General features: G+C 39.9%; 1 protein-coding gene across 1 annotated transcript; it reads right to left on the bottom strand.

The window, feature by feature from the left end:
• Positions 1-323: 323 nt before the first annotated feature.
• podxl (podocalyxin-like) lies at positions 324-8906 on the bottom strand. The gene is made up of 8 exons (XM_079455441.1): positions 8454-8906; positions 3227-3964; positions 2762-2937; positions 2626-2652; positions 2161-2272; positions 1980-2032; positions 1772-1903; positions 324-1606 (listed from the first exon to the last, which is right to left on the bottom strand). Exons 1-8 carry the CDS (start codon positions 8488-8490, stop codon positions 1412-1414), a joined length of 1470 nt encoding a protein of 489 aa, XP_079311567.1. The 5' UTR covers positions 8491-8906; the 3' UTR covers positions 324-1411.
• Positions 8907-14001: the final 5095 nt, after the last annotated feature.

Below are 14001 nucleotides of genomic sequence, written 5' to 3'. Positions count from 1 at the left end.
TGCATAATAATAAGGGATGCTCCGATCCACCATTTTTTCTTCAGATTCCGATACCTGAGATGCAGTATTGGCCAATACTAAGGTAAAAACTTTGTCTGGTCTCTGCCTGGACTAGAAATATATAGCCTATACGCCCTTATAAAGGAATTATTCCTTCAAAACACCCCACAACTCGTCTTTCAAGTGGTCATCAGTATCGACACCGATACTCGATACAGAAATCGGATCAGAGCATCCCTTATAATAATTATACAAAAAGTAATAGAAACATTCCACAGTCCAGTTTCTGCCTATTTCTGACACAACATGAAAACGCGTTCTTTAAAAATCTAAATGCTTTTTTATTTGTATAAGAAGACATGACCGTCCCCATCTGATGTGACAGAGATGCGGCTTCCAGTGTATCAGACCCCTGCCGTTCGCACACGTGAGCAAACTGACTTAAAATAAAGAATACAGCTATACATTCAATCTAAATACTTTGGTGGACAAAGATCCGCTAAAATGATGCAGCAGTGAGTCCCTTAAACTGAAAATGGGTGCATGCACATACATAAGACAATGAATGTTTGGTGAGATCAACATTGACAATTAAATAAAATATCCCCACACATAAACAAGATGTGATCCATATACTAAACTTACGAAACAAGACAATAGACAAAACGCATCAACATTTCAAACCTGTGAATAAATGTAATGATTTTGTGTAGAATTTTACTGTGAAATGGTTGCAGTCTTTAAAATGTAAAAAAACAATCTGTCTATTTATGTACACAAATTAGGTTGTCTCAAGACACCTAAATCACTAAAACATCATTGAATATATTCGTCAAGCATGAAAAAACAATATTTACGTGTTTGTAAGATGTAGATTCATGTGCCTATAGTTTACCAGGATGATTCATCCATTGGTCACAGTGTAATCCATTAACTATGAGTGTTAGGTGCCCCTTAACAAAAACACATTGGAGCGTAAAAATTCAACTTTACATACACATTCCTCTCAAGACGTGCATCGCAATTAATCCTGATTTTTTAAGATCTTGTTTTTTATGAGGATGCTTGGCGCAAAAGGCTCACTTGGTCAACTATGATCTAAGTGTGACAAACAGAAAAAGACAAAGTTAAGGCACGAGGAAAAGCCACAAACTGTGCTTTGATCCATATGTACAGAAGTCCCAGTTTTCCTTTTCAATAGAAGCAGCACACAAAGCGCTTTATGATTTTCCCCCCACTCTCTTTAGATTGTGTTTGACATTTAACTACTTCATTACAGCATATACATCAGGGCACCGTGAATCTGTGGTCATTTAATAGTCTTTTTAACCGCAATCTATGCCCTCCTTACATTGGTCACGGTCTACCGTTAATAGCACGTTTTACAGCGCTGACAAATGATGCAATGTCTTTACAAGTGGGTATCTTCTTCATCTACCATGTCCTCTTTCAGTAGGTTGTCTATGGGAACGATCCAACTGTCGTTAAAATCTCGGTTTAGTGACACTTTCTTCTCTTGCATCTCCGGCTGCACCTCCATCACCTCCAACGTGGGATTGTCATGGTAACCGTTCTCCACCGTCTGTAGCTCCTCCGTCAGGTGTTGCTTCCGTAGTAGAGAAATGCATTGGGACGTTGGACACTCTTATTTCAAGGCATTAATTGAATTCAAACTTATGTTTTAATGGAGGATATTTACATAGAAGTCTTAGAAGGTACAGTAGCCCTGAAATTAGTTTAACCACCAATTATTTATGAGTAAGACGTTTACCTGGTTCTTTCTATAGGATCTGCGATGATATGTGCAGTATGCGGCAAAGCAGCACAGAATGAGCACCAATGCGCCACATGAGGCCAGAATGGCGATCAGTGTGTCTGGTATTGTCTCTTTGATCGCAGCCTCCTTTTGGAGAGAAAAGAACAGGTGTGTATGACAATAAACGACAATCCTGAGAATTCACCTTAGCGTGTTGAAATACCTGTTCTGTCTTTGGAGAGGCTTTGTAGTGTTCTTTTGGTATGTATTGGTCAGCTGTAAAGAGAAGACAAGGTAAATTACTTGTTTTTTTCAATGTTGAAACAATCAAATGTGAATGTTAAAATTGATCAAAATAGAAGTACTTAAGTACTTAGATGTGGATTCAACAACATTGTCCTCACCATCTATTTTTATGGTTGCAACTAATTGTTTGTCTTTTATTTCAACTTTCACAGAGCATTTGCCGATTATCTTCTGACCGAGTGTCTTACAGGTTTCAAGTAGGACATCCTCCTGTGTGAACAACAAAAAAAATACTTATATTTTAACAGTAGCTCTTCTACTGTTTAAGGTAGATTTTTTTGAGGGGTGGCACTTTGTATACATTTCCACTCCTCCCACCAAAGGGAGGGATGGGAAAAGAGAGGCTTTCAGGGAGGCAGGACCTTTTCCTATTGGGGCATTTTTCCACCTCATGAGAACATCAACCTTTCTTACAGTCTTTCCTGTCATGTCAGTGGAAATTCTATGAGCTGAACTTTAATAACTTTGTTATAGTATTTGATATTTGTTTTCATTATTACTTCGTTCTAGAGGTTTTCATTTGAATTAGGGTGACAGAAGTGTTGGAACATTTGTACTCTCACCTTACTGTTTTCGCTCAGATCAAAGTCCTACAGAGAAGAAAACCAAAATCACTTTACGAATGTCAGCATGAAAACCAAAAACAGATATGCAATAAAAACGATACTAAGAATAATAATAATCATCTAGTTGTATTACACGAGTGAAGGTTTCTGTAGTTTTATTTTCTGTTTTTGAAGTAGAGATGAAGTTGTTGTTTGTTTGATGCGGTGCTGATGTCATTGGGATAGTGGATGTTTGTGCTTCCAGTGTCTGTTGACTTGGAGTGACAGTAGAAATAGAATCTGGTGCTGCTGGGTCGACTGATTCAGCATCTGAAAATGAAAAACCTTTTAAAGAGATGGGGAGATTCACCTATAGTATAACTATATGTGAGTAGTTTTATTTAGGTTCATGTCATGCAAATCTCATACATTTTCTTTTCTAGATAGGATTGTAAAGTGTGAAGTGACATGTAATGATGGCAGCCTTCCACATTATCTGTGGTACACTTAGTAGTAGTAGTTCTACTAATATTTCTTCAGAATTTCTACTAGGAGTTTTTAACAACATAAGTGAGTAAATGACGGTAATAGACACATTGTAATAATGTGAAGATCTTACTTGAATTGTTAACAATATGCCTTTGTTTATGGAGATCAGTAGGATCGGTTTGCCGGTGAGGAACATCAGGATCGGATTGAGTTGTCGGGTCTGCGGGATTGGATTGAGGGGGTGGGTCTGTGGTATTCATTTGAGTGGGCAGGTTTGCAGGTTTAGACGGAGCATGAGGGTTTGCGGGATTGGATTGAGGGAGTGGGTCTGTGGGACTGGACAGAGCGGGTGGGTCTGTGGTATCGGTTTGAGGAGGTGGATCTGCAGGATTCGATTGATGAGGTGGGTCCGTGGGACCGGTTTTAGTGGCTGGCTCTGCGGGATGGGTTAGAGGGACTCCCTCTGTGGGATAAAACTGGGCAGGTGAGTCTGTGGGGTTGGATTGAGGGGATGGGTCTGTCGGTTTAGACTGAACATGTGGGTCTGTGGGGTTGGATTGAGGGGATGGGTCTGCAGAATCAGATTGAGGAGCTGGGTGTGCGGGATCGGATTGAGAGGGTGGGACTGTGGGGTTGGATTGAGGGGATAGGTCTGTGGGATCAGATTGAGGAGTTGGGTGTGTGGGATTGGAGTGAGGGGGTGGGTCTGTGGGGTTGGATTGAGAGGATGGGTCTGTGGGATCAGATTGAGGGGATTGGTCTGTGGGATCAGATTGAGGGGATTGGTCTGTGGGATTGGTTTGAAAGGTTGGATCTGTAGGAATAGATTGAGTGGGTGTTTCCGATTGCGTGCTATGGAGGAGGGTACCTAGGAAGAATACAAAAAATACCTGTAAAGAATGGAGTAATTGCAATTCTCTTATCTGTAACCTCAATATTTCTAGAGTTCATGTTTAGTTTCAAAGACATGCCTGGCCCTTTTACCCGAATTTAAGATGATGGTTAATCCGTGTTTCTTTATTTCTGCTTCTTGCAATGCTATTTTAATATCTTCATGTCTAGTGGAAGCTTATATTTATTTTTTAGTAAACTGGACCGAACAATAGAATAACTTAGGAAGTAACACACCTAGTGTTATGGGTGGAATTACAGATCCCAAACACAATAGTGTCTTCAATTGTTTCATGGTCTCTGGAGATTCTGTAGACAATAGTCTTTCTTTAACTTATGTCCAGAGTTTATACTACATATCTACAGGGACCACTGGTTTACTGTTCCAGTATGTTCAACCTCTGTTTTGCACAAATAATTTCTACTACTTGATTCTTTAACCCAGACTCCTCAGTGGCCACCCAGGTTGAAGATCTTGTCAAATTTGACCCAGTGGGTTGTCACGGCAGTCAGTAGTAGTTGTTGTAGCAACAGGGCATTGTTATCGTCTGGATTGGGGGTTAGTAACAAGAGGCTGCTGGTTTTGGTTGGTGGGCCAATAGTTTCTTTTATTTGGTCTTCTGTCCAATCACCATCTTATCTCGCAGCCTTGTGTCTCGAGAATATGCCCGTTGGTCATCGGTACAGCTGTCTGTCATGGCCCCAGACTTGATTTAAGTACCAAGCACATTTATTCAATCCATTGGTCCTAATTTAAGATCCAGATTAGTTACAGATAAACTACTTAAAATTTCAGCAGAATCTAAAAGGGGTTTAAGGAAATGATCATTGGTGGGTTAAAATGGATGTGAAAAAGTGTGAAGTATTTTGGTGTCTTATCATCTCATGTTTTTTTATTGACCCTCGTTGACCTGGCTGTCATTGTCCGTCTGTTTATTTTTCACTGTCAGAGCTGCTGGTCCTAACACTGTCAGTGTAGAGGCTGTTTTGACAAGATGCAGATGTTTCACCTGTGTGGAATAGATACTCCGGCACTCATGGTAACCCCCCATGAATGCACATTATCTGCAGGTACCATTATAGGAATCCTAGATAACAGGATTGTGCCAAGTCTCTGCTAAAAGACTGGGATCTTACATTTGAAGTCTGAATGATTTTTCTGTCCTGTGTATGCGTTCCCTAGGATTCAAACCCATCATCTTGACGTTGCTAGTGCCCTGCTAGAATAGTTATGTATGGCATATTACATGGTTGTCTTTTGTGTTTGCATTAGTGTGACAAAGAATTCCTTTCATCTTTGACCATTTTCTAAATCGAACTTATCCTGCAATAGAAGCAAATAGAAATGGGTTGTCCAGTTTCAGAATAAGAACCAATGTGCATTTGTTGCATTGACAAATGGTCTAAAATGCTGAAAGTTAGTCAACTGTCAAATTCTAAGACATATGCTTGTAAAAATGTCACTGCATTGCCTCTTTGGAATTATTAAAGTTACATTATAATGTAATTTACATATTTTCTTTCAAAACAGGGTCCAATTCTTGGTCTATGCCCCAGCCGTAATTGGAATGGCCCATTCCATTGGGAGGGGGATGGGGATTTTGGAGGAGGGGTCCTCCTTTTAGAGCTGAGTCACAACTAACCCCCTCTATAGAGGTGAGGCGAATGACTGTGAATATAAAAATGCTCACAATGAATGAAAGACAGACAGCAGAAAGCGAGAAGGAGTTGAGAGGGCTGGAAAGAGGCCGGACAAGATCACTGGGCATTTGTTTGCATGACTCAAATGAGTTCCTCACAACACATTCAAACCCCAATATGCTCTGCTAATAGAACTGTACCCAACAGCATTTCTTCTATGTTTACTTGCTGATTTTTTATATTCAATTCATATGTTAATTGGATGGTAGTGTAATAAGCAAAAATCGAACTGATTATGATTTCGATGTGATATGGGATACTTTCATATATGTAAATGTGTGTAAAATGGGTACTCGGACGTTTGGAAAGGTTGGGTGGTTGTTTTACAGAAACTTATACAGTAGGAACTTTTATTTCTAAGAGTGTATAAGGACAAACTTTTAAAAGTACATGACATGGTAAAATATAACTGACATGGTTTGCAGAGAGAGGGGAGGCCTGGGTTAGATCTTGGATTAGAAATGAGTGGAGGGCCGTGGTGGTGCCAGTTGCAGAAGTTATAAACTGAGCCGAGGAGGGGAGGGAATGACAGGGGCCATTTTAGGAATCTCAAGATATCCCTCTCTGTCGTTTTGTTACACGCTTTTCTGCCTCATAAAACGTTTTGACACTCCCACGTTAGAGACTGAATTACAACTCACCTTAGTGCCAGTTAAGGTTTAGAGGGATTGTTTACCCAAAAATGAAAATTCTGTCATAATTTACTCACCCTAGAGTTGTTCCAAACCTGTATAAACTTATTTGCTGAACACAAAGGAAGATATTTGGAAGAATGTCCGTAACCAAACAGATCTCATCCTACATTGACTTCCTAGTAGGGAAAATAAATACTATGGGAATCAATGGGGGATGAGTAGGGTTGGGTATCGAAAACTGGAATCGATTGAGCATTGGAATCAAAGGGCTAGGAATCGGATACTTGAAACGAAAATTTTAATTCCTGTGTGCAAATTTTCAGAAAAGTTTTATATAATATTATCTTGTGATAAAGCACAAGAGCTACAAATTGACCATAGTTTCATTATATTAACTAGTTTAACCATGATGTAGCTAAGCTAAAACAAATTGTAATAAATCAGACAAAACATGGTTGCCTAAACCTGTCAATAAGCATGCTACATGACCATACAGATTGATATCTAAATGCTTTACTTCAACTATGGAATCGAAACTGGGAATTGATAAGAATCGCAATCGATAAAAATCAAATGATAACCAACCCTAGGGATGAGATCTGGTTACTGACATTCTTCCAAATATCTTCCTTTGTGTTCGGCAAAACAAATAGATTTATACAGTTTTGGAACAATCTGAGGGTGAGTAAATGATGACAGAATTTTCATTTTTGGGTGAACTGTCCCTTTAAGACCTCAGTAAGATTGAGTCCACATTGGTTCCAAAAGTGCTAGAGTGAAAGTATATATAACAATATTATACCACGCTCATTACACTTTACAGCTGCTATTAAGAAATAAAAATAACGACTTCCTGTTTCAATAGGAAATTAATCAACACGGGAAATTAAACAGCTCTGTCTTTTGATTGGGTCTTTTTTTAACATCACAGTATTCATCTACTCTTTCCTGATTTCGAATCAATCCCTAATTCTATCATTTATCTAAGTAAGAGTATAATTTTGAGAAAAAAACTCACACTGGGTGATATATATATATATATATATATAGAGAGAGAGAGAGAGAGAGAGAGAGAGAGAGAGAGAGGAAGTTAGTGCCACACCTTTCCTGGGAACAGGGGTGTCGGCAGAACACTTTCCTAGCCATTGTTCTACACTTTCCCAAGATTTGTGTGAGATGACCCTGTAAGGCTGCATCTCTTACCTAAGGATAACATTCTTGCAAATGGTTTAGTCTTGTTTAAAAAGTCCTTTTCTGACAGTAGATGCTTTCTAATCTTTCCTACATTGGGAACCTCCATAAACGCTCAAAAAAAGCATTGCCTTATGTTTTATCAAATTCAACTTTGAATTTTGAAAGCATGTGATAATGAATGTTATATGTCCTGACTGCTGCACTACTGTTTTTCCATGACATTTTTAAACAAAGCCCACTGAGAAAAAGGCTGACCAGGGGAAGAATAGTTATTGAAGTGCTTAGGTCAAACAAAACAGGACAGTTTATCTACCGACTGGACGAGCAGGTGCGCCGCTGATAATTAGAGAATAACAGTCCTCCTTCACACGCCACTGTTTGTTATTTTAGCAAGCAGCTGACAACAATCTTTAGAGACGCAGATGCCGTGTTCCCAGAACTCTTTAGGAGTATTTGTTTGCCACAAAATATCAACTCCCACACCTGCGGTCAAGATAAGTTGCCAATGGTTTCGACAGAAGGAAACACTTTAACCGAATCACAGTCACTTTTCTGTTTCCAAGTCACAGCATAATGCGTAAAAGAGTAGCTGATGTGTCCTGCATTCAAATATTTCCCTTAAATCCTAAATAGTTTTTTATCTCAGTGTCATTGCTTAACAGCACACGAATAATGATTATTCTTTCGATTTTTGAAAAAGTAATGAAAGTTATTAAAATGTGGCATATGTGAATGTCTGATAAAGCAAGAGAAAACCTTATAACATTAGACAATTTAAACTACAGTGACGTACTCCGTTATTACGTAGAATGAATTGAAAGAAACTTTAAACGTGTGTAAATATTAGACGTATAAACTGTTCTAACAAACACAACATAATTCCAATACCGACACATTTAGATTTAGATTTAGAAACGTAGATACTCGTAAACTCACCTAGCACAATGATTGTCCACGTTATTTCCACTTTCATCCTTTCGGTGGGATGCTCGTCGCTCCGCGTTTTTATGAAGGAAAAAGTTTTGCGCTGGAGACGCCAATCGGTTCCGCTTATCTTCTTGAATTTCTATCTAAACTAAGGGAATTTGCAGCTGGCACTTTTTTATCTCAGAGCCGAGAAGAGTGCTTTTGTTTGCGTCTCAACCCCACCCTGACGGCCCGGGGATTTGGAGGCAAAGTTTTTGCTGGGTTTCCTTGGCTGCGCGGATTGTGATCTATTCAGTATTGCGCGGAGTCCTCTGGAGTGAGTCGGAGACGTGCTGTGCCTCTACTCAGACTGCTGCTGGTGCAACGCGTGTGAGGATGATCTCAAAGGCAAGTGTGAGATCTGCTGGTTTATTATGCGGAGGAGGGGATCCGATAGAGCAGGTTGTTGGGTTGGACACCGGCACAAGAGTTGCCCATAATACGCGATGGATGCTGAGTATTTGGGGCGTGGCCAGGATGTTTATATAGATGTATAATTGTATGCGAAAGCGTAGCCTATTGTCAATGTTTGTTTAGTTTATTGAGCATTTTTATTATTAAAATAATACACAAATCAATTATGTTAGACAATTATTATTATAGCATAACATAAGAGTTTGGTTCCAATTAATATCAATCAAACAGCAGTTGGTTTGTTTTGATTTAAGCCAAAATAACTTCAAAAATACTGCTAACTAACACAATAAAAAACACTATAACGTCATAAAAACATGAAAAACGTGAAGTTCTGAGTTATCTCATTTTGGAACCAAACTCTATATATGTGAGAAGAATATAAGGATATGCTATTCATGTAGTAATATACATTTTGCTAGAGGTTTAATGAGTTAATTCGTCTGGGAAGGCCGCATGTGAACGCAGCTGCTTGGGCTACCCGGGTTTTGGGCTGCGAAGGCCACGTCTGACCCTGCCAGCGCGCTCCAGAGTCACCAAGCCAATAACCATGACAACCAGACTTCAAAGCTGCCGTTCGAAAATTCATGTTTACACTCAAGTGCCATAAAAGACAATACCTCCATTCAATATTAGTTTCATGAACAGCGACCCTCCGTGACCTCCACTCGTTGCCATCTACTTATGCTCCATTAATTACGGCATTAACTGGAGAAGCCGTCCGCCGTAACCAGTCAATAGGAAATGTTCGATCAGTGCAGTGACAAAGCTCCTGTCATGTCATGTGGTATTATTTTGAAAGGTGGAGGGGAAATGTGTTGGGTGTTGTTCGGAGGGAGATAATCACAAGGGTGTTGGTCTTCCTGGGTGTCAAGAGTCGCTGTTGTACACTGTTTGCAGTTTGAAACTTTGAAATGTAAAGTTCCTTCATATGCTTCTATTGCTTATCTAACAGATTAACCAAGATGTGTGTGCGTGTCTGGAGGGGGTGTTCAAGTGAAAAAAACTCAACATTTCTTACAATTGTGCCAAACGCCAGAAGCTCTCTGAGGAATGTGATGGTTTACATTTGTATAGCGTATTGCATTTGTATTCTTATTAAATGTATAATTCTTATACTCCAATTGCCTCCCACACCAAAGCACCAAACTACTTTATAATGGCAACTAGTACTTTATTGAGAGAGAAGAAGAGGGTATTTTGTTTTGTATTGTTGTGTATCCTTTTGTTTATATACTTTAGCCGCTCTTTTGTTTCGGGGCGGTTAACAGAGACCCTATGGGAGGCCCCAGTCATACAGCACCAGATTATCATAGTCACATAAATTAAAATTAGTTTCAAGATAAATGTGATGATATAAAGTCGAACCCGCGCTCTCACACACAAAACAGTTCTCAAGTGTTTGAGAAGTTTGCTGCGACACTTCTTCAAGGATGTCCCCCTAACACTTCACCGCGTGGAGGGCGACGGAGCGCATGTTAAGCAGCTCGGGGGTCGCGCCGCTGCCGGTGCATCTCGCGCTCTCACGTCTGGCTCTTTGCCTCCCATCCATCGCGCGGGGGGGGTTGTCACAGGGAGAGCGCGCGCTGGCCGTGCCTCATTAAAGAGTGACAATGGCAGGGGCATTCAAGGAATGTGGGTGCTTTTTCAATCTCTCCCTCTTAAGATGCGTCGAGACGTTGTGCCAAACACTGACAAGGCGGAGACGACCCCCCTCCTTAGTGATAAATACGGTGTATAAACATTCTCAAATTGAAGATTCTGGCATGTGTTTTTTAAATATGTGGAGAGCTTGTAATGTACATTACGGGGTGCAAACGGAGTTCCAGTTTTCTGTTAAATCTCAACATCTGAAATTGTTGACATTGCATGTTTTGTTTCACTTTTCAAGCTGCTTAATGTTCAGCTCCTTCTTTATTATTTACCCTTAATCAGATTTTACTTGCATTAAGTATGTTGTCGATGACACCATGTCTGTACATTCTTTGAATCTGTAGTTGTAGAAATGGGTCTCTTTCATGGTGCTTTAGAATCTGTAAATGATGTGAGAGTGAGTGAATTCGCATTTTTCATCAGACCAAATTTATTAAACAATACTGAAGTGTAATTTCTTCACGTTTTTATCATACGCCGTGACATACTCGAAACAAATCATACGTTTTTTTTAACATGCATACCAGCTTTCTTAGTAAGTAACCGAGATTAAACAGAGAGGGCTGTCAGAAGAACAGGTGGTCAGTATGTGTGCACTAACTGCTCAAAAAGTTTAGTTTAAAAGGGCAACGTGTCACGCACAAGAATGCAACAAATTCAAAACATGTCAGACTGCTTGACTATAAAATATTGCTTGGGCTCTTCAGTGACCAAACAGAAATTACATTTAATGTCCCGTGTTTGTGTATTATGGTGTGCTACTGTAACTCTGCATTTGTGTACCTGTGTATGCAAGTTATCTTGAAAGGGTGTTTCAGGAGTTGACGGTACACAGAACACTCTGTACCTCCTTATCAGAGGCCTGGTACCAACCGGAGTCGATCTCAGAGAGAAGAACATCCCCTGTGTGTGAGAGAGAGAGAGAGAGAGAGAGAGAGAGAGAGAGTTTGATTGAGTAACTCAAATTCTATGACCCAGATAAGTCTTTTTTTCCTGATCCTCCCGCTGACAGTTACACTCTCCACAAATCTCACCTCTTTTTCATTCCAAACCACTTCAGGTTTAATGTGTTTTAAACCTCCCACATTTCAAACAGACAGGGGGGTTGAAACAGCAGCTTTGCTCAACATGAAAATGTAAAGTTTATATACAAAAATAGAGTAAAATATTCCTAAGGAATGGTCACTTTGCATATATTCTAAAAAAAGGCAGGCACTTGGCTAAGGTTTATGGAAATGTATTATTTATTGAGTTGTATTTTTCAGTATATTCACGTATATTTTTGTTTTGTAAGGGGTATATTGTTTGATTAAGACTCTTATCCGCTTATGGTACTCAAAATTATCCAAAAACACAAACATCTATCATTACTAATCCACTCCTGTGGGTTAATACATGTCTTCTCAAGTAAATTGATAAGTGGACGTGAAACTTATTTCTGAGCTTTTTAGTGACATTCTTTATCAAGCAGATCCAAGCACTAAATTCATATATGCCGGCATGTCATCTGCATGTTGGTCATAACATTTAGATGTAAACAAATGTGCTATTTTGATGCAAGCAACGGAAAAAACATTTCTTGATGAAACTATATTATTATAATTTCTTAACATATTGGCAGCTAGTGATGTTTAAAATATTGATGTTTTGTGAGAGGCTCTCAAGACCTCAGGCTAACCATATCAAGAATAGGTCACAAGTTCCCAAAGGAAACAATCAGTATGTAGCTGCCAAGACATGACCTTTGACCCCAAGAATTTTATCAGTCAGCTTCTGCTCTGATACCCCGTAATCTGTGGATTATCTCAGAATGCTACTGTAAAGCCCCCTTGCGAGGCTGACGGAGCTAACACAGGTTCAACACCGGCCTTCCCAATGACAAGAAGAGTGACAAGGTGGCTCCATAGTTGCGTTGGGTCACCTTTGATGGGGCCCTTTCCTGGGCGTGTTCTCCAAAGGAGGATGCAGTTGTTTTGGGCTATTTTTACGAGACAAATGCGACACGATGGGAGCGCCCAGCGCAGTTAAGACTACGCCAACTATAGAAGGTCACAGTAGGAAGGAAAGACAATCAGAGCGGAAGAAGTCAGTTTTTCTAGCTCCAGACATCCATTAGTCAGATCCAGATCCATGTTCCGTATTCACAGTGTGGTCAGGGCACAGGAAGCAGGCAGAAACGGTTGCGATCCCTGCGTTTCTATAGGAGGAAATGGGAAGTGTGGGCGTGGGTCTGCCAGAAGCAACTTCCAGTCTGCTGCTTTGTGGTAATGCGCGCAGTGAACGTGCAACTCATGTAACACACTCATCCATCATAAGAGACCACAGTCTACTCAGATCAAAGAGCTAAGAAATGCTCTCGTTTGCATATGATCAGCAATATCTGTAGAAAATTGTTCAGTTCATATCTCACACCAGTCAAAAAGACTAATAATAAATAACAGGCTGATAAAATACATTTTAAAGACCATTATGCTTTGTGACATTATCGTTAGTTAAGCACCGCCCCCCTTAAACACTTCCCCATCAATGTTAATAGTGCTATAAATATGGACATTTCTCTTAAACAAACGCCTCGATTTGCATCAGAAGACCTTTGTTAAGACCAGAGAGCCGTGTCCAGCAGTTCTCTGAAAGATGGATGCACTTTTTGGAGCTACAAAAAGTCAACACCCATGCATTCCCATTCTACCGCTTACACGTATACCTCTGACCTTCTAGAAGAAAACCATTTCAGTCAGGATGCCTTAAGGGTGAGTAAATCATGGGGGCATTTATTATTTGGTGGTAAAGTTCTTTTTAACTTTTTTTTCGTAGCCTGTGATTGCACTTCTAAATCACCAGAGGGATCATGATATTAAGACTTTTAAAGTTTAATAGCATATAATATTATTTTGTTTAAGACATCAATGATGTAATAAAATAATAACTGTTTACATAATAGGGAAAAGGAAAGAATCGAGAGGGATAGAGTTTGCCGGCCCCCTTGGGACATTATGGAGAGGAAGTGTGGGCTGGGTGATAGATGGCAGACGCAGGAATCGTTGAGGTAAGGAGCTATTTATACGACACCATTAGCTTTCCATTGCAGACACAGCCACATGTTGAACTGTGGTTAGGAAGCTCCCATCAAAGTCATGTTCATAGCGGGTGTAAATGGAACTGAAATCGTAACACCGTGGAAATACTTTCCTGCCCATTCCACACACCTATATTTGTCACAGTTTTACACATTCCACCTCTGGGAAATCTCTCTCTATCTTTCTCTCTTTTACAACGAGCACAATCTGATTAGTTCTAGCGAATAATCTAGGTAGAATGCCTGTCTTTTGTGATAATATGGTTTCTTTCATCAAAGGCATCCTTTTGACAGATCTTCCTTTGAAGGACAGCACATTCCCACAACCAAATCTCTCCCACTATCCCCTGACCCTGAGATCTATGTGTGGAATTC

This window comes from Barbatula barbatula, assembly GCF_947034865.1.
Source record: "Barbatula barbatula genome assembly, chromosome: 4".
Taxonomy (NCBI): domain Eukaryota; kingdom Metazoa; phylum Chordata; class Actinopteri; order Cypriniformes; family Nemacheilidae; genus Barbatula; species Barbatula barbatula.
This window is presented reverse-complemented; position numbering and strand designations above follow the sequence as displayed.